This window comes from Poromitra crassiceps, assembly GCF_964638095.1.
Source record: "Poromitra crassiceps genome assembly, chromosome: 1".
NCBI lineage: Eukaryota > Metazoa > Chordata > Actinopteri > Beryciformes > Melamphaidae > Poromitra > Poromitra crassiceps.
The window spans coordinates 71,823,080-71,845,467 of NC_139623.1; the positions used below are offsets into that span (position 1 = coordinate 71,823,080).

The 22,388-nt window shown below is 43.4% G+C and overlaps 1 protein-coding gene across 1 annotated transcript in view; it reads right to left on the reverse strand.

Moving 5' to 3' along the window:
- Positions 1-12,730: 12,730 nt before the first annotated feature.
- LOC310781744 (protein NipSnap homolog 2-like) overlaps positions 12,731-22,388 on the reverse strand; it is a 33,471-nt gene continuing 23,813 nt past the window's right edge. The window contains exons 6-10 of the mRNA XM_083642358.1: positions 17,398-17,538; positions 17,246-17,277; positions 16,400-16,494; positions 15,156-15,239; positions 12,731-14,361 (exon numbers count right to left, since the gene is read on the reverse strand). Coding sequence (XP_083498484.1) covers positions 14,297-14,361; positions 15,156-15,239; positions 16,400-16,494; positions 17,246-17,277; positions 17,398-17,538 — 417 coding nt within the window. The 3' untranslated portion in view covers positions 12,731-14,296. The remainder of the gene's footprint in view (positions 14,362-15,155; positions 15,240-16,399; positions 16,495-17,245; positions 17,278-17,397; positions 17,539-22,388) is intronic.

Consider the following 22,388-nt stretch of genomic DNA (forward strand, 5'->3'; position numbering starts at 1 on the left):
AACCCTGTTGTTATACTCTAACTAGACTCCTTAAACCCCGTTGTTATACTCTAACTAGACTCCTTAAACCCCGTTGTTATACTCTAACTACACTCCTTAAACCCCGTTGTTATACTCTAACTACACTCCTTAAACCCCGTTGTTATACTCTAACTAGACTCCTTAAACCCCGTTGTTTTACTCTAACTACTCCTTAAACCCCGTTGTTATACTCTAACTACACTCCTTAAACCCCGTTGTTATACTCTAACTACACTCCTTAAACCCCGTTAAACCCTGTTGTTATACTCTAACTACACTCCTTAAACCCCGTTGTTAGACTATAACTACACTCCTTAAACCCTGTTGTTATACTCTAACTAGACTCCTTAAACCCCGTTGTTATACTCTAACTACACTCCTTAAACCCCGTAGTTACCCTGTAAGTATAGTGTGGTACCCCGTAATTAGCTTATAAGTACAAACATTTGTCCCCTGCTTCATAATACAGCCCGCGGGAGCGTACCTATGTTCCCCGGGTCCTATATTCCCCGGGTCCTATGTTCCCCGTTTTTGTGGGACCGGGGAACATATAACCCTTCCTAACCTCCCTCAGACCCTAACCCAAAACCTAACCTGTCCCACCCCTCACGCCTAAACCTAAGGTCGGCATTGCGGGTGGTCGGCATAGCGGATAGACACCCCAAATGTTACGGAGAGTGTTAAAAACGGGCAACATAGGACCCGGGGAACATAGGACCCGGGGAACATAGGGATGACCCCCAGCCGGGATGACCCCCAGCCCGCGACCCCGTAGTTAGACTATAAGTACAGATCTTGTTACCCTCTAGTTAAAGTATTTTTTCACTCCTTAAACCCCGTTGTTATACTCTAACTACACTCCTTAAACCCTGTTGTTATACTCTAACTACACTCCTTAAACCCCGTTGTTAGACTCTAACTACACTCCTTAAACCCTGTTGTTATACTCTAACTACACTCCTTAAACCCCGTTGTTAGACTATAACTACACTCCTTAAACCCCGTTGTTATATACCATAACTAAACCCTGTTGTTATACTACAACTACACTCCTTAAACCCCGTAGTTAGACTATAAGTACAGATCTTATAATTCACTCCTTAAACCCCGTAGTTAGACTATAGACCAAATCAGCGGGATGTTTACATTTACTTCCGGGTACCCGAGGTCCACACATTATAATGGCGGTGGACGGCACAAACTGACGTGTTGAAGACAAAAACAGACAAAGAAGACAAAAATGGTTCGTCCGTGTTGTGTTGTTGTTTAATATCATTCATAACAACACTTTCACTAACGTTAGTGGAGACCAGACTAGCTAATTTACCTGTTGGACCAGACTAGAGTAGACTTGAAGCTAAATTAAATTGACGTGGCGTCAGTAGCTCTGTCTGTACCAGGCTCTTTCTCGCCGAGAAGAGCCTGGTGACGCGAGGTTACTCTGTCTGTAACGTAAAAAAACAGCGAGTTTGACAGACAAACACACGTTATTAGCTAGCTAACACTACATAAAACAAACACAGAAGAAAGGCTAGATACGTCGGACAAGCATGTTTACCAACCGTTTAACCATTTAAATTGAAAGTAGTCGGCCGAAAACAACGAGAGGGTTTGACAGCATTTATTTGACAACACGCACATTTAAACCTGCCGCCTTCCCCAAGTGGTACCCGGAAGTAAATTTGTTTACATGGTGACGTCACGGTGATTTGGTCTATAACTACAGCCCTAAACCCCGTTGTTATACTCTAACTACATGCTTGCGGGCTGTATTCTAAAGCGTTACCCGCCATGACAGAGATAGTATAGGCGACTATCTGTGATAGTAGGGCCGCCCTGCCAACTCAACTGGTGTGGAGGTGCCCCTGTCAATTAACTGGTGAGGAGGGAGTCATGGAGCTGTGTGCAGCTACCACCTGTGACTAATGAGTAATCAGTCCACCTGTGTTTTCTATATAACCCGTGGGGACCTATTGTTCAGTCCCTGCCACTTGCTTGACTCTTCTGAGCTTTCTCCTCCAGTCCCTCCTTGTTTGGGTTACAGGTATGTCATTGAATCTCGAGTCCTACTTAATGCTGTACATATTAGTGTCCGCTAAAACCTTGTATTCCATTGTTCATAGGTATTTGTAGGCGGGTGGCCATTACACATTGCTGGTTCTCACCGCCGAGGTACAGGTTGCTGTCGTATTGTAGGTAATCGATTCATGCAACTGACAAAGGTAATAGGATTACAAAATTCCCCCTAAATACACATGTCTAGCATTTCATTATGTTTGTTTCATTCATGGGTTGTGTGTATTTTGCCTGTAGGTTGGCTGTCAGAACACTGCGCACAGGTATTTGTAGGCTGGTGGCCGTTAACATTGCTGGTTCCCACCGCCGAGGTACAGTTGCGGATGCAATGCAGGATATTTGATGCATGCCACTGACAAAGGTAATGGGGATTATGAAATCCCCCCCACATACACCATGTCTTAATGCTTGTAGCATTTCATTGTAATGTTTATTTATGGATTGTGTATTCTGCCCATAGGTCGGCTGTCAGAGCACTAGCTGCTGTTTTGCCTTCGGCAAAACCTGTTGTTTGCCATAAAAGAACTGTTTGCCTCTGTATAGGATTTTGCTTGGTTCTGTCTCCCGCCATCGCTTGTCTGCGGCTGCGGGATTGCCACTAGAAATTTTAATTGTTTGTTTGTGTGATAAACCAACTGGTCCGGTTATTAATCTGGTCTTACCTGTGGGGTTCTAGCTACTTACCTGGGCAAGGTGCCAGGCTGGCGGGCGGGGTTAGTCGGGCATAGGCTACCACCACTATATGCATGCGTGTGATATAATTGCAGTGATCACCTTTTTCTATGCATGTTAAGCTTGCCGTGTTTTCTTCCACTGTGATCATCCGTTTTTCTGCACTCTTAAGCTTGCTGTGTGGTTGTGCACCTGGGTGGATAGCCGGATACGTGAGTATACCTCCCCCCAGTTGGCCCTTAGCTCAGCCCCTAGAGAAAACGACTTACATAGGTAAACCAGCAGTACTGGGATCAGTGTGTGTTGGAAGTGTCTTTTTTTTACAGTCTATAGCATTTTTACTTAGAATATTAAATTGTATAATAAAGTATCATTGGCTGACCTTGGTAGCCTAATTCTTCACCGCTTCCTGTTAGTAACCATTGATTGCTTTTTTCCATAGATGCTTCCAGCTATACCTTTCTAGATATTCAAATAAATTGAACCTTTGATTTTGAATCACGTCTCTGTCTTCATTACACTAAAAAGAACCTAAGGGGCCCCGTACATTGTAACCATTAAGGTGTTTGTTATACCCCCTTGAATTATTTCCTTGGGTGCAATTCCCAAGGTGGCGTTGTCTGGCTAGTTGCTTGCTCACATACGCACCCTAGTGTTACATTTTGACGTTTGTCGGCAGGATTTGTAAAAGCAGAGACGTGTATTCTTTTTCTGTGATTTGTACCAGTTGGTTTATCCTGTGGAGTGTTTATAGTGGCATTTTCTATCTAATGAAGTGTTTTCTTGTTGTGAGAATTTATTTTTTAGTTTAGAGGCAAAACAGCAGCTGGTGTGTGGAGGACCCAGGAGAGCTTCACCCTTCAAGCCACGGTGCTGTGGACCTGAGAACATCACCACGCATCTATTTTGTCTCCTCTTTTCCCAGTTAACTTGGTCAGTATGGCCGAAGAGCTAGATGAGTTGAGGGAGATGGTTAAGCAGCTAAAAGCAGACAATCAACGTTTGCAGGAACAAGTTACTTCTGAAGCTAGCTCTAGGGCATCATCGCCGTCTGTAGTAGGTGAGCCATCTCGCTCTGATGTAAACCCTCAGGTTTCCAGACCCCCCTCTAGTATTAATGTCCCAGTAACAGAGCGACTTGTTTATGTCCCCAGAGAAAGGAAGTGTCCTTCGTTTAGAGGTAAAACGGGCATACGTATAACTGAGTGGGAAGAGGAGGTCCAGTCCAACATGCGTGCACGCCACCTATCTAGTATTGACCAAGCGTTTTTTATTTATGACCATCTAGAAGGAGAGGCAAAAGAGGAGATAAAGTACCGGTCGACGGCAGAGAGGCAGAGCCCCGAGCAGATCTTGGCCATACTTAAAGAACTGTATGGGTGTTCTCAATCGTACATTTCCTTACAGGAGAACTTTTTCTCGAGAAAGCAGCAGGAGGGGGAGACTTTACAGGAATTTTCCCATGCCTTATTGTGTCTCATGGAAAAGGTAGTGACCAGGGCCCCTAATGGCATGCCTAACTCTGAGGTTCTGCTGCGTGATCAGTTCGTCGAATATGTTCATGATTGTGCCCTTCGTAGGGAGCTGAAGCAGTTAGTTCGCCGGCACCCAACTTACACCTTGTTAGACGTTCGTGGAGAGGCTATTAGGTGGGAGCGGGAGGGTATGCCGGGAGGTGGGCGAGAGAGAAGCCATTCTGTCCCTTCTGCTTTTGGAACCCAGTATGGGGTCCAGGGGACACCTCAAGCCCGGTTAGGTCAAGTGGTTGCAGGGTCTGAGTTGGCTGAGCTAAAAGAGATGATGCGAAAACAACAAGAGCAACTTCATCAGCTTACTCAAAGTTTTTCTCTTCTCCAGAACCCACCCAGGCATACACCATTCAACCGTGATGGTCCTATCATTTGCAGGAGGTGTCAACGACCAGGCCATTTTGCTAGAGAATGTGATAATGAACGAGTCACTTTCCAGGCCCAGTCCTCTCATCCCCAGGTCCAGTCCTCTCATCCCCAGGTCCAGCCCTCTCGTCCCCAGTCCTCTCATCCCCGGGCTCATTCCTCTCGTCCCCAGGCCTCTCAGTTTCAGACATGTACGTCCCAAGCCTCCAGTCAGCCGTCGGAAAACTGACCCCCTCTGACCTGAGGAGCCACAGTTCAGAAGGGGGCCGTGCTGGCTCAAGTACTACCTCTGTGGTGAGTCAAAACACCACAACGAGTCTGTTAAGTGCATGTCCTTATGTGACAGTTGAAATGGGAGGGGTTGGGGTCTCATGTTTGTTAGACACAGGGTCTATGGTGTCAACTATTACCGAAAGCTTCTTTTTGAAAAACTTTGAGCCATGGGGTCACGAGAAACTTAAGTCCTGCCAGTGGTTGCAGCTCCGGGCTGCTAATGGCCTCGACATCCCTTATGTAGGTTACCTCGAACTTGACATTGAGGTCCTTGGCAAGATACTTCCAAGCCGTGGGGTGCTGGTGGTTAGAGACCCCCCCAACGGTGCACAAAAGCCAGGGGCCCCGGGCGTTATGGGTATGAATATCATTAAGGAATGTTACCACGAGTTATTTGGACAACATGGTACTGCTCTTTTTGATTTGGCCCCAGTCAACCAGGCTTCCAACTCCTGGAAACAAGCTTTGCAACAGTGCCACCAGGCCCAAATCCTAACTCCCCCAGGTTATTCTGGTGGGGTGAGGGCGAGGGGCGGGAGGGTCTCTCGCATTCCTGCGGGTACTTTGAAGATGGTAGCCACCACATGTTCTCAGCGCCATTTTGAGTCCTGTGACACTGTGTTTTTCGAGCCCCCTAGTAATGGTTTGCCAGCTGGTTTGTTGGCATATCCTGCGGTGGTTAAGGTGACTCAAGGCACAGCTTATATCCCAATAGTCAACGTAGGGGTTACTGAGGCTTTGCTTTACCCACGTGTTTTTCTTGGCACCTTAAGTCAGGCACACCTTGTGAGTCTACCGCCAGGCATTTGTGAGGTCAGTGAAGGTGTCCCTGCTACGGTTTCTTCTCAGACTGCCAGTAGCCCAAGTGAAGACCATATTGAGGCTATTGATCTATCTGCACTCACAGCTCACGAACAGGGGAAAGTAAGGTCCTTGTTGCAGAAATACAAGTCAGTATTTTCAGCCCATGAAGGTGACCTAGGGTGTACCAACCTTATAGCACACCACATTCCCCTAGTGGATGATGCACCAGTGCGACAGAGGTATAGGCGTATACCCCCCTCTGAATATGAGTCGGTAAAAGCCCATATACACCAGTTGTTGGAGACCCAGGTTATCCGGGAGAGTAGTAGCCCCTATGCCTCTCCGATTGTCTTGGTGAAGAAAAAAGATGGTAGCCTTCGCCTATGTGTAGACTACCGGCACTTGAACCAAAGGACCCGTAAGGATGCATTCCCGTTGCCTCGCATTGAGGAATCCTTAGATGCACTGTCCGGAGCCCAATGGTTCTCCACCATGGACCTCGCCAGCGGGTACAACCAGGTGCCAGTAGCCGAGGAGGATAAATCAAAGACCGCCTTCTGCACCCCCTTTGGCCTGTTCGAATGGAATCGAATGCCCTTTGGGCTGTGCAATGCTCCAAGTACATTCCAGAGGCTAATGGAGCGGATGTTCGGGGCTCAACACTGCAACTCTTTGTTATTGTACTTGGACGATGTTGTTGTGTTCTCTTCCACTGTAGATGAGCAGGTGGAGCGCCTTGATGCTGTCCTGGGGCGACTGAAGCAGGAAGGCCTCAAAGTCAAGCTGGAGAAGTGTGCCTTCTTCAAAAAGGAGGTAAAGTACCTGGGCCATGTAATCTCCAGCGCCGGGGTGTCGACTGACCCGGACAAAATTGAGGCTGTCGCCAACTGGCAACGGCCAAAACATGTCTCTGAACTGAGGTAATTTCTCGGTTTTGCCAGTTATTATAGGCGTTTTGTAGAGGGGTTTGCCAAGCTGGCTGCTCCTCTACACAAACTCGTGGCCATGCTGATTGGAACAAAAACCAAAAGGGGATCGGGGAGGCGACTGCAGGAGGTATGGACCGAAGAATGTGAACAGAGCTTTGAAGGCATCAAAGGCAGGTTAGTGTCAGCCCCAGTGTTGGCTTATGCCAACTTCTCCCTTCCCTTTATTCTCGAGGTGGACGCTAGCTACGGTGGGTTGGGGGCAGTTCTTTCCCAGGAGCAGGAGGGGAAGATTAGGCCCATAGCCTACGCCAGCCGAGGTCTTAAGCCCACCGAACGCAATATGACCAACTACAGCTCCATGAAGTTGGAGTTTGTGGCGTTAAAATGGGCTATGACTGAAAAGTTTAGAGAGTATTTGCTTGGCCAGAAATGTATGGTATATACAGATAACAACCCTCTCAGCCATCTTAACACGGCCAAGCTGGGGGCCACGGAGCAGCGATGGGCATCCGAGCTCGCTGCCTTCGACTACATTATCAAATACCGGCCGGGCCGAAGTAATGGGAACGCCGATGCGCTGTCAAGGCAATACCTACCTGAACATGCCACGTCAACCCTGGGAGGACTAGTTCCCGGTACCCCTTTACCAGAGCTATTACAACAGGCGCATCTCCCAGAACAGGGTCCTCCAGTAACTCAGGCTGCCATCTCTGCCCTACCCTCGCATTCTTTCACTGACCTCCGTATTTTGCAGGAAGCTGACTCCATTCTCAGTGAGTTCCGGAGATTCTGGCGGCGGGAGAAGGGCCCCACTGCCGAGGAACGACATCTAATCCCCAAACCTGTTCTCAGGCTCCTCCAGCAACGGGATCGTGTCCTGGAGAAGGATGGGGTGCTTTATCGTCAGACATTCCGGTCTGATGGGGGAGAGGAGGTTCTCCAGCTGCTCCTCCCCAACACTCTGAAGACTGAGGTACTGCGGCAACTGCACCACGAACACGGACATCAAGGCATTGACCGGACCATGGAGCTGGTACGGCAGAGGTGCTACTGGCCCAGCATGTCTCAAGATGTCAGACAATGGTGTCAGGAGTGCGAGCGGTGCATGGTAGCCAAGGACACCCAGCCTCAAGCGCGGACGTTCATGGGCCACTTACTGGCCTCCAAGCCGAACCAAATCCTTGCCATCGATTTCACCTTGCTTGAGCCCTCTCAGGATGGGAGGGAGCATGTCTTGGTGATGACGGATGTCTTTTCCAAGTACACCCAAGCAGTTCCCTGCAGGGACCAACGGGCTTCCACAGTAGCCAAGGTCCTGGTCCAAGAATGGTTTTATAAGTTTGGTGTACCAGGAAGGCTACACTCTGACCAGGGGAGAAACTTCGAAAGTGGTCTCATCCAACAACTGTGCAGCCTTTATGGCATTCAGAAAACGCGCACCACTCCCTACCACCCTGCTGGGAATGGCCAGTGTGAGCGCTTCAACCGGACTTTACACAACCTCCTGCGTACCCTGCCGCTGACCAAGAAGAGAGACTGGACATCCTACCTACCACAAGTGGTCTTCTCCTACAACACAGCAGCCCACCAATCCACCGGTGAGTCCCCCTTTTATCTGATGTTTGGCCAAGACCCCATATTGCCAATTGACTTTCTGTTGGGCAGAGTGGAGGAACCCACAGAGGGTCGAGTCCATGACTGGGTGATGGAACATCAGACACGACTCCAGGTGGCGTTTGATGGAGCCAGAGGACGCTTGAGAGCCGCGGCGGATCGACGCAAGGAACGGCATGACCAGAAGGTACGGGACGCCCCAATTCCAGAAGGTCAGCGGGTCTATCTGAGGGATCACAGTGTGAGAGGCCGCAACAAAATTCAAGATTTGTGGAGCTCTGTGTTGTATCAGGTCCTGAAGGCACCCAAGGATGGAGGATCTGTCTACACCATCGCACCCCTCGACGACTTGGACAAGGTAAAACATGTTAACCGAACATTGCTAAAAGTTCATCATGGAGGTCTGCCCCTTGATCACGCTTTTAGAGCCCACCCTGTGGATGCAAGTGAACAATCGCCTGAGATGGAGCCAGAAGAGGACAACTCTGCCGAAGAAGGTGAGCTGTGGGTCGTCCGGCCTGAATCGCAGGGTGCCCCATCACCATCTGTGCACTCATGTCCCCCAGTACAGGCGGGCCCCCTATCCACCACCCCGGTGGCGGAGGACCAGCCAAGTACCACCACCCCGGTGGTGGAGGACCAGCCAAGTACCAGTGACATGGCCAGGCGAAGAACCACCCGGGCCACTGCAGGAAGACATCGTAATGTGCACCACCTGCCTGAGTCAATGGGGATTAGGGTAGGAGGGGCTACGAACTCCCGGGTACCTGGGTCTGCTAATGCTGTCTCTGTTGTCTTTAGGCCTTGGATGTAAGTGCACCGTCGGGCCGACGACGAAAAAGCTGGGGGTAGATTGTGATAGTAGGGCCGCCCTGCCAACTCAACTGGTGTGGAGGTGCCCCTGTCAATTAACTGGTGAGGAGGGAGTCATGGAGCTGTGTGCAGCTACCACCTGTGACTAATGAGTAATCAGTCCACCTGTGTTTTCTATATAACCCGTGGGGACCTATTGTTCAGTCCCTGCCACTTGCTTGACTCTTCTGAGCTTTCTCCTCCAGTCCCTCCTTGTTTGGGTTACAGGTATGTCATTGAATCTCGAGTCCTACTTAATGCTGTACATATTAGTGTCCGCTAAAACCTTGTATTCCATTGTTCATAGGTATTTGTAGGCGGGTGGCCATTACACATTGCTGGTTCTCACCGCCGAGGTACAGGTTGCTGTCGTATTGTAGGTAATCGATTCATGCAACTGACAAAGGTAATAGGATTACAAAATTCCCCCTAAATACACATGTCTAGCATTTCATTATGTTTGTTTCATTCATGGGTTGTGTGTATTTTGCCTGTAGGTTGGCTGTCAGAACACTGCGCACAGGTATTTGTAGGCTGGTGGCCGTTAACATTGCTGGTTCCCACCGCCGAGGTACAGTTGCGGATGCAATGCAGGATATTTGATGCATGCCACTGACAAAGGTAATGGGGATTATGAAATCCCCCCCACATACACCATGTCTTAATGCTTGTAGCATTTCATTGTAATGTTTATTTATGGATTGTGTATTCTGCCCATAGGTCGGCTGTCAGAGCACTAGCTGCTGTTTTGCCTTCGGCAAAACCTGTTGTTTGCCATAAAAGAACTGTTTGCCTCTGTATAGGATTTTGCTTGGTTCTGTCTCCCGCCATCGCTTGTCTGCGGCTGCGGGATTGCCACTAGAAATTTTAATTGTTTGTTTGTGTGATAAACCAACTGGTCCGGTTATTAATCTGGTCTTACCTGTGGGGTTCTAGCTACTTACCTGGGCAAGGTGCCAGGCTGGCGGGCGGGGTTAGTCGGGCATAGGCTACCACCACTATATGCATGCGTGTGATATAATTGCAGTGATCACCTTTTTCTATGCATGTTAAGCTTGCCGTGTTTTCTTCCACTGTGATCATCCGTTTTTCTGCACTCTTAAGCTTGCTGTGTGGTTGTGCACCTGGGTGGATAGCCGGATACGTGAGTATACCTCCCCCCAGTTGGCCCTTAGCTCAGCCCCTAGAGAAAACGACTTACATAGGTAAACCAGCAGTACTGGGATCAGTGTGTGTTGGAAGTGTCTTTTTTTTTACAGTCTATAGCATTTTTACTTAGAATATTAAATTGTATAATAAAGTATCATTGGCTGACCTTGGTAGCCTAATTCTTCACCGCTTCCTGTTAGTAACCATTGATTGCTTTTTTCCATAGATGCTTCCAGCTATACCTTTCTAGATATTCAAATAAATTGAACCTTTGATTTTGAATCACGTCTCTGTCTTCATTACACTAAAAAGAACCTAAGGGGCCCCGTACATTGTAACCATTAAGGTGTTTGTTATACCCCCTTGAATTATTTCCTTGGGTGCAATTCCCAAGGTGGCGTTGTCTGGCTAGTTGCTTGCTCACATACGCACCCTAGTGTTACATATCAAAGTCCAAAATTAGTCACCGAGAGGCTAATTGGGGGACTGACCTGGCCCGACGCGCTGGCTGTCGAATACGGAAAATCACTGATCCAAAGAAAGTTACGTTTTGCAGATTTATTGCAGGTGAACATACAGCGTGAAACATCCATGAATTGCATCCAAAAACAGCGATCTAGGCAATGTAAACGATAGCGTTCAGCGGTCAGCAAAAGTGAGACTTCCCCCTCTCACCCTCTCTCCATTCACAAAACCAAAGCAAGGAGGTAAAACAGCTGATTTTACTACGAAGCGTGCCGCCAATACCACGTCACCCAAATCCCCGTATGTGACAGTGACAGGTGACTCAAATCCCCGTATGTGACCAACAATTCATCATACAGTAATAACAATAACACACAATCATAGCTCCTACAGATAGGATTGACAAATGCATCACCAATTTGGATCTAGATTTTTGGTGAAAACACTTGGTAACCTTCGATTCTGTTCCTCATATGAGGAGGTGAAAATGTTGAGTCAAGTGCAGCTGCTTCTCAAGGAACATACCTCCCTGGCAATGTTGAAGGCCACTTCATTCAGTACATTGCTGATAATGTTGACCATAACATCAGAACCATTGATGGCCACAACACATTAGGCTACATGGTATGGGCGTTATAGCTGGAGTTACACCAGAGAGCCAAACCAGTACCTCTGATAGCTGTGACATCCTAGCAGCAGTTGGAGACCCCTGGCCTTTCTTCATCCATGTCCTATGGGAGGATTGAGAATGCCACAGGTGGGTGATTCTCATGAACATGGTACAACTCATAGCAAAACTCAAAGATATCAAGAAGATATCAAGTAGGATCTAATTTCACCATTCAAATTGAAATTATAATCCACTAGGCATCTTGCGCGCTACACGAGCTCGCCTACCTTGCAGCTCTCATAATAAGCAGGTCGGCCGCTGCGCGGCCTCGCCCTGGTTGCTCCTTGATGGCATACTTCAGGGATGCTGGATCACCTGTCCTGGAGCTGGCAACATACAGCTGTCCATGGCTGAAGACTGAAGCCAGACTCCCACTTCTTTCAGTGTCTGCCCCTGGGACTTGATTCTGCTCTTATGACATCACTGATGATGTCACAATGCTTTTATGACATCACAACCTCTTATGACATGACTGATGATATCGCAATGCCTCTGACACTGACATCACTGAGACTTTGTGTGTGTGAGTGGATTTATGACATCACTGATGATGTCATCAGTGGGACAGAGCCCTAGCTCCCCCTGATCCGGAGTTCATGTGTGAAAGTGGCTTTAGATAGATAGATGTGCTCATTTTTGATGTATTTCCAGACACTTTTAGAGACACTGTGAGGGAATAAATTAATTACCGCAACACATTGCTAATTGGAAATATGAAACACATTTTTTTTTTCAATGGCAAGCACTTCACTATGCTCAAGGGTAGTTAGTGGGTATCACCCAAAATGTGTATGATTAACAAATACGAAGTTGTAGCTATGTGAGAAATGCCATGTTGTATTACGACTACATACTTACATGAGAAAATAAAAATCTGTTCTACTTAAGAGACTCAACAACCATTTCTGTGGATTCCTTGCCCCCAAAAATGTGGAAATAGACACCAAATTTGTAATTCTAGGTCTAGTTGGAGTCAAGATATGGCCAAAATGTTAATAATGGCAGCCATTTTGAAAAAACTTCATTTTAACATACTTCCACTAATGGGATTTTTACTACAGTGTTTCGGGCATCAATATAAACGTAAAAATGTGAAAATAAATTATGTTGCAATTAGTTTAAGGTCAAACCTTATTTTCCCTAGACTATAACACGACATGCTAGCCTATACATCAAACTCCTGAGCTAATTCTGCTCTCACTAAGAATGTCAAAATATAAGCGATGTGACTATACTTTTTGAGATGTGTAAGAGCCAGAGAGCAAAACACACTATTTCATTTTCATCAGAAGTTTAATTCAATATGTACAACTAATCTTATTAAAGCACTGCATTTCACATTATTTACCACATTGAGATCTTCCTCTCCTGTCCACCTGTTTATCAACACAAGATAGTTATAGAATTCTCCACTTCATTTACAAATAAATGGTTACCATATCTCTGCCTTGGTCAATAAGTCCACTATGTATATCTACAATCTGACTATAAAAAAAAACAATCTCAGTTACAGTTGCACTCACCTGGTTGGCATGAAATGCATGATTATAGGGATGAGCCAAACTGGTCAGTGTACAGCAGTTTGTAGATACTGATTAGCTGCTTAAGTCCAAAACAAAAACATTTGTCAAACAAGAATCCTCTTATCCCACTCTTACGGCAACCATTTTAGGGCATTGCCGTACACTCTCCATAGTTGGAAGATTCAGAAGTGTTGTGATCTTAAAGTGAGCAAATAAACGACAGATGTGGTCAGTTTCACAGAGATGCAAGAAATGGATACACTTTTCATAATATCCTGTGGGTAATCTGGCGATGGTGTCGACTTGGACAAGAATGAAAGGACTGTGCTCATTCAAATGCCACCTTCTTGCTCTGTACACCTGACAAGTCTGACACTATATGGTGCATTTGGGAACTACAACTTGCCCAGCCAACTGATTAGGAACCACAATCAGCTGGTTCACTTAAAATCACAGGTGATGTTTTCTGGAATGGAAACCAGATTAAATACTTTTACTCCAGACATCTGTGGCCGTTAAGACATCATCTCTGTCATTCAATAGACCCTTTTCACGGGGGGCATTTTGTGTCGAAAAGGCAGGTAAACACAGATGCAAGCAAAACACTAATGAGGGTACCCAACTTCCATTGGAAGCGTTTTGCTTGCACCCTGCCTTTTCGACACAAAATGACCCCGTGAAAAGGGTCTACTAAAGAACTCAGCTTTTCATTTGTTAACAGCAAGCTAGACTTTGTAAAACTGACCACCACCTGAAATAGACAGTTCACTTTCTTAAGAAGCTTATCCAATTCATAACAAACCGAAGAGTCCTTAGTCCATCAAAAAAAGGCCCTGTACTCATTGTTTTAGTTTGTGAGATACTGGAGGCAGAATCTGAAATTATTTATCAATGCTAGGGGCAGCAGGGCTAAAATTGACTGTTTTCGCCCCCGGATCCCAATAACAGAAATCAGGTGCAAGTGGGATTTAAGATCATCATAAAATCAGACAAAGTCCTTCAAATCTGACCCTTAAATGATGGAGCTGTTTAAGAGGAGGAAGAGTGTCAAATCATTTAATCTACACACACAGCACATTTATGAATCAGTAACAAAGTAACTGCTGTAACAGATCATACAGTAAGTGTCTTTGTGATAATTGTGGCTGTATCACCTATAAGAAGACATTCTAGGCCCACACAGAAAAGGAGAGTGAAGAAATCACAAAAGAAGAGAACAGAAAGAAACTGAAGTGACATGTCGATGATGTGCTGAACTCCCCGGCAGTGCACTCTCTATGGATCAGTGTGGTAGTTAGCTGTTGTTGTTGAGAGTTCATTGGAGTTTCCTCTGGGTGGTTGGTGGGGGGGGGGTTACTTCAAGGGCGAACTCTTCATCGGAATCATTATTCTAGAATCCATGTGCTGAATAAGAGGAACTGTGGGGGGGGGGGGGGGGGGGGGGGGGCGGAGAAGAAACAATGGGTCAAAGAAAAACTTGTTTGTGTCGTTCTTTCACACGGATAGAAAGAGAGAAAGGCAAACCATTCACATGTTTCTTTTTTTGTCCATCACTGAAAACTTTCTGGCAATTAATTATAACCTGTATTACAAACATTTTCCAAACTAAAAAGGCACTTGAACCAAAACATATCATCTTAGGAATATCACCACCTGAACTCACATTAGAAATAGATAGATATCTTTATAGAATACTTAGAATCGCAGCCATGAAGCAGATAACAAGGAATTGGTTCAAACCTACTCCACCCGTCTTTAATAAATGGAAGTCAAATATAAACAATATTGTAGAAATGGAAAAAATAACTTACAGAAGAGTAAGAGTTCAGGGGCGTGTGTGTGTATGTACGTGTGTGTGTGTGTGTGTGTGTGTGTGTGTGTGTGTGTGTGTGTTTTTCCTCATGTGTGTGGAAGCGTGTATGTGTGACTGTGTGTATGTGAGTATGCATGCATGCATGCATTTTTTATTTTTTTTAAGTATTGTTGTTGTTTTTTTCAATACAATTATGATGTTGTATATTACTGTCCTTTTTATTTTGTCACATAAAAATAATACATAAAATATTGTAAGAATGTTACGTATAAACAGTTAATGAAATCTATGTAAAAAAACAAACTGAAATGTTGCAATAAAGTACAAAAAAAAGAAAAAAGAAAAAGAAAAAAGAAAGGCAAAGAGAGGGAGAAGAGAAGAAACAGACAACCGGCATACCTGTGTAATAAACAACTTCATCCCAGCCTTCGTGCTGCCAGGCTGCGTTTCTGGTATCTTCTCTTGACTGAAGATCTTTGTAAGCTTGAGATGAAAACAAAACGGATACGGTTGCTTACTTTGAATTGAAAAGACAGATTTACTTTTTGCTCAGATCCACATTATTCTAGAAATGTTATCATTGCTCAGATTCCCACTCTTAGAAAAGAGTTGCCTGAACTTTATCCACCTTATTTCTAGCTGCCATGATGCCTGATGGGTGCTTCTTCTGCTTCCGGCGCTTCCGGTGTAATAGACTGTTTTACAGTCTATGGTTTTAACTTGACAAAAAAAAGTCTATGAGGATTTTACAGCAGAGCCATTCTGCTCTACAGCCGTGTCGTTCAGGTGCTGGGATAACGTAATGCATTGTGGGTAGTCCACTACTGTGGCTAATGCTAACGGCTAGCGTAATAGTTACTTTACATGGCAGTAAAATGCCACTGAATGACCAAATTGATTGAACTTTTAACCATTTCGAGTAACACTGTTTCCATACGTTGGTTAGTTGTTTATAACGTGACTATATTTATAACTTTTATAACGGACTCCAGCTTCCGGTTTATAATTCGGGTCTGCAGCCGAGTATAACAAAGGAAATGGCAAGCTGCAACAATGAGTCACGTTAAACCGGACCTTGTTCCCACAATTATTTTTTACAGTGGGGCATTCAAAAATAAGGTGGATAGAGATCATTTCCATGACCTCTTTGGATGGTGGCACTGGTACTTGATTGAGAAAATGTCTAAAAGGCCACGGCTGTGATAAGTAATTCGATGAACACATTTGATATGTTGTGTGATCCATTCACCAAATTTCCTGCATGGACCAGATCTCTCAAAACACCATGATATCCCAGAAAGATTTTGTTTTTACACATTTTACGAGGAAGTCCCTTTGAGAACCAATTTCTCTAGTACAAGGCAGACCTGGCCAAGAAGCCACAGCACTGATAATAAGAACACAAAAACATTTAAAACACAAACACCACACAAGTAAAAACAATGATATTTAAAACATGAAATAACACATATTGCTATGAGCTAACCATGTATGTGGGTTGGTGGGGGAGGTCCTGCGGGGAGGGGGGGTTATGTTCTTGAGTGAGTTTGTTTGTGTTTATGTACAGTATGTATTTTGTGTTCTGTGTATGTTAAAATTGAATAAATAATTGATCCAAAAAATAAATAAAAAAGAAAACCTACCCCATAGGTGGTGAACCATGTACAGACTTCCAATCTGTGAGAAGAAGCCTCCCACTGCCTCATGGTTCTGCTGGCGAAACTCGATGGCGCGCGCCCTGCAAAGCACAGGAACCAGGAAAAGTGACATGCGGATAAACAGCTGTATGGGCTTGTTACTGAGGGGTTGTGTTGTAAATTACAAGCATGATTTTGTGGACACTGTGGTCCAAATTAAACTGCCATTCACTGATAACTCAAACATTTCCATCCGATTCTATTCAACATATGTTTTGTTTTTCCCCACATTCTAATCCATCAATTCAAAACATCAAATCTTGGTGTTCCAACCTTTTTTTCTTTTACAATCCCTGCATTTTTTTTTATTACATTTTCCAGCTAGCTTCCCAGTCATTTTGTATTTTGTTAGATTCGGCATATGAGAAATAAACAGCAAATTGGTCAATTATGCTTGGCTTTTACAAATGATCTTCATCCGCTCATGCTGAGCTCATGCTTATGAGTCATGCATAGATTGTGTAGGCAAGAGGTACCGTTCACTCATATTCATCTTCTACAATCTGTAAAGGCAATAATATAGTAGTAAGGGATTTTTTTTTAAATGGTACAAAATAATGGCAGCTCTACTATAACCAGGAGACATCTTGTGAGCGTGTCATTTTGAATATGATACTGCACAATTAAAACACACACACACGCGCACACACACACGCGCGCGCGCACACACACACACACACACACACACACACACACACACACACACACACACACACACACACACACAGACACACACACAGACACACACACAGACACAGACACACACAAAACTATGAGAAAATGTTGCCTTACCAGTAATTTCCCCACTCAATCATAGTCCCTGGCTGGGGGAAGGGGGTGAGAACAAGAAGATGAAAATAGACAGAGAGGAAGCAGGTAAACTAACTGTGGAAAAAGAGGAGCAAGCTGAGGACACAGTGAGTGATCAAGAGACTGGACTTTACCCTGAGTTGGTATGAGCGGAGCTCGTAGATGTTGGGTCCTGGACGAGGCACCGGCTCGTTCCAGAAGCTGAACTCCAGCAGCAGCTGGTTCCTGCGGGACAGCAGCATCTTCCCCCTCTCATTTCTGTAGTCCATGAACTCCTACAGCAAAGAGCACCAGAAACAAGTTACTGAGTTCATAAACTGCTACAGCAAAGAGCATCAGAAACAAGTTACTAAGTCTATAAACTCCTACAGCAAAGAGCATCAGAAACAAGTTACTAAGTCTATAAACTCCTACAGCAAATAGCATCAGAAACAAGTTACTAAGTCTATAAACTCCTACAGCAAATACCATCAGAAACAAGTTAGTTAGTCTATAAACTCCTACAGCAAAGAGCACCAGAAACAAGTTACTAAGTCTATAAACTCCTACAACAAATAGCATCAGAAACAAGTTACTCAGTCCATAAACTCCTACAGCAAAGAGCATCAGAAACAAGTTACTCAGTCCATAAACTCCTACAGCAAAGAGCATCAGAAACAAGTTACGGAGTCTATAAACTCCTACAAGAAATACCATCAGAAACAAGTTACTAAGTCTATAAACTCCTACAGCAAAGATCATCAGAAACAAGTTACTAAGTATATAAACTCCTACAGCAAAGAGCATCAGAAACAAGTTACTCAGTCTATAAACTCCTACAGCAAATAGCATCAGAAACAAGTTACTAAGTCTATAAACTCCTACAACAAATACCATCAGAAACAAGTTACTAAGTCTATAAACTCCTACAGCAAAGAGCATCAGAAACAAGTTACTCAGTCCATAAACTCCTACAGCAAATAGCATCAGAAACAAGTTACTAAGTCTATAAACTCCTACAGCAAATAGCATCAGAAACAAGTTACTCAGTCTATAAACTCCTACAACAAATAGCATCAGAAACAAGTTACTAAGTCTATAAACTCCTACAACAAATACCATCAGAAACAAGTTACTCAGTCTATAAACTCCTACAACAAATACCATCAGAAACAAGTTACTCAGTCTATAAACTCCTACAACAAATAGCATCAGAAACAAGTTACTCAGTCCATAAACTCCTACAGCAAATACCACCAGAAACAAGTTACTCAGTCCATAAACTCCTACAGCAAAGAGCATCAGAAACAAGTTACTAAGTCTATAAACTCCTACAGCAAAGATCATCAGAAACAAGTTACTAAGTCTATAAACTCCTACAGCAAATAGCATCAGAAACAAGTAACTCAGTCTATAAACTCCTACAGCAAAGAGCATCAGAAACAAGTTACTCAGTCCATAAACTCCTACAGCAAATAGCATCAGAAACAAGTTACTAAGTCTATAAACTCCTACAACAAATAGCATCAGAAACAAGTTACTAAGTATATAAACTCCTACAACAAATACCATCAGAAACAAGTTACTAAGTCTATAAACTCCTACAGCAAATAGCATCAGAAACAAGTTACTCAGTCTATAAACTCCTACAACAAATAGCATCAGAAACAAGTTACTCAGTCCATAAACTCCTACAGCAAATAGCATCAGAAACAAGTTACTAAGTCTATAAACTCCTACAACAAATAGCATCAGAAACAAGTTACTAAGTCTATAAACTCCTACAGCAAATAGCATCAGAAACAAGTTACTCAGTCTATAAACTCCTATAACAAATAGCATCAGAAACAAGTTACTCAGTCTATAAACTCCTACAGCAAATACCATCAGAAACAAGTTACTCAGTCTATAAACTCCTACAACAAATAGCATCAGAAACAAGTTACTAAGTCTATAAACTCCTACAGCAAATAGCATCAGAAACAAGTTACTAAGTCTATAAACTCCTACAACAAATAGCATCAGAAACAAGTTACTCAGTCCATAAACTCCTACAGCAAATAGCATCAGAAACAAGTTACTAAGTCTATAAACTCCTACAACAAATAGCATCAGAAACAAGTTACTAAGTATATAAACTCCTACAACAAATACCATCAGAAACAAGTTACTCAGTCTATAAACTCCTACAACAAATAGCATCAGAAACAAGTTACTAAGTATATAAACTCCTACAACAAATACCACCAGAAACAAGTTACTCAGTCCATAAACTCCTACAGCAAATACCATCAGAAACAAGTTACTCAGTCCATAAACTCCTACAGCAAAGAGCATCAGAAACAAGTTACTCAGTCTATAAACTCCTACAGCAAATACCATCAGAAACAAGTTACTCAGTCCATAAACTCCTACAACAAAGAGCATCAGAAACAAGTTACTCAGTCCATAAACTCCTACAGCAAATAGCATCAGAAACAAGTTACTAAGTCTATAAACTCCTACAGCAAATACCATCAGAAACAAGTTACTCAGTCTATAAACTCCTACAGCAAATAGCATCAGAAACAAGTTACTCAGTCCATAAACTCCTACAACAAATAGCATCAGAAACAAGTTACTAAGTCTATAAACTCCTACAGCAAATACCATCAGAAACAAGTTACTCAGTCTATAAACTCCTACAGCAAATAGCATCAGAAACAAGTTACTCAGTCCATAAACTCCTACAGCAAATAGCATCAGAAACAAGTTACTCAGTCCATAAACTCCTACAACAAATACCATCAGAAACAAGTTACTCAGTCCATAAACTCCTACAGCAAATGGCATCAGAAACAAGTTACTCAGTCCATAAACTCCTACAACAAATACCATCAGAAACAAGTTACTCAGTCCATAAACTCCTACAGCAAATACCATCAGAAACAAGTTACTCAGTCCATAAACTCCTACAACAAATACCATCAGAAACAAGTTACTCAGTCCATAAACTCCTACAACAAATACCATCAGAAACAAGTTACTCAGTCCATAAACTCCTACAGCAAAGAGCATCAGAAACAAGTTACTCAGTCCATAAACTCCTACAGCAAAGAGCATCAGAAACAAGTTACTCAGTCCATAAACTCCTACAACAAATACCATCAGAAACAAGTTACTCAGTCCATAAACTCCTACAGCAAATACTGTAGCATCAGAAACAAGTTACTCAGTTCATAAACTCCTACAACAAATACCATCAGAAACAAGTTACTCAGTCCATAAACTCCTACAACAAATACCATCAGAAACAAGTTACTCAGTCCATAAACTCCTACAACAAATACCATCAGAAACAAGTTACTCAGCCCATAAACTCCTACAGCAAATGGCATCAGAAACAAGTTACTCCGTCCATAAACTCCTACAACAAATACCATCAGAAACAAGTTACTCAGTCCATAAACTCCTACAGCAAATACCATCAGAAACAAGTTACTCAGTCTATAAACTCCTACAGCAAATACCATCAGAAACAAGTTACTCAGTCCATAAACTCCTACAACAAATACCATCAGAAACAAGTTACTCAGTCCATAAACTCCTACAACAAATACCATCAGAAACAAGTTACTCAGTCCATAAACTCCTACAACAAATACCATCAGAAACAAGTTACTCAGTCCATAAACTCCTACAGCAAATACCATCAGAAACAAGTTACTCAGTCCATAAACTCCTACAGCAAATACCATCAGAAACAAGTTACTCAGTCCATAAACTCCTACAACAAATACCATCAGAAACAAGTTACTCAGTCCATAAACTCCTACAGCAAATACCATCAGAAACAAGTTACTCAGTCCATAAACTCCTACAGCAAATACCATCAGAGACAAGTTACTCAGTCCATAAACTCCTACAGCAAATACCATCAGATATTACTCAGGCCATAAACTCCTACAACAAATAGCATCAGAAAAAATTACTCAGCAAGCGAGGCTAAGCCCACCAACACTCGCCAGCCATACTGATTACAGAATATCAACTGAGATCAAGACATTTTGACATTGACTGGAGAGCAGGGCTGGTGACTGCGCCCGTTTTACTCGCATATGCGACTAAAAATAGAACAGTGCGAATTGTAAAATGCCTTTTGGGGCACGTGTGCGAGTACAGAATTCGACCTTCAATATATATGTATTTTTTTTCAGAGCCTTAAAAATCAAAATCAGAACGGCATTAAAGTTGAGAGCCTGTGTCCCAGTTCACTTGAAGGCAACACAGCGTTGCCTTGAACCAATGGTGACTGATGAAAAAAAGCACGTGATCTCTCGTCAGCGGAAAAACAAGCAGCTTGCAGCTTGCTCCCAGTGCACCACAGAAAAAATGTCTAGCCGTCCTCATACGTCCAAAGTGTGGGAGCATTTCACCCACAATAATGTGAAGTGCAAAATCTGCTAAATAAGCTGAACTCGCTTATCATGGCAGAACGAGTATGATGCACGAGCATCTCAAAAGGAAGCACGTTGTGGCGAATGCAGATGAAGGCTAATTAGCTTGTTAGCTCACTGGCAACCGCAACGTTAAGTTTGAGCTGCTAACGTTAGCTATTGGCTGACGATATTAACGTTAAAAGCCTGCTGTAACGTCATCATAGCAACGTTAAGCTCATGTGTTGCTGACAGGAATACTGGAAACCTCATTTTACTCCGCAGTTTGCACTCTACTTACTACCGGTACATTTAAAAATGTGTTTGATGATGCCTGAGAAGACTGAAACAATTTATTTTTGTTGATATTTTGGTTGCATACATAGTGAATAGTTTTTGGTTCCATCTCCATTCCACGTAGTAGTGCCCTAATTTTATTTTGCATTATTCATTCAATGGATATAGTACTGTACATATTTCATTGCACTATATGTTTTCAATTTCAATGTGTACTATTTTTCAGTTTTGCAATTTGCACTATATTACATTTATTACATGCAAGTACATTGATGCCAGAAATAAATATTCTGCTACATGCTCTAAACTTTAAAGTTCATGAAAATATTATTTTTGAGTGAATTATCATCTTGTCTTTATTTTTATTTGGCACATGCTTAAAACAACTTGAAGCTAAATTTAGAAGCTGATGATAGCTAAATCAGAGTGATTGA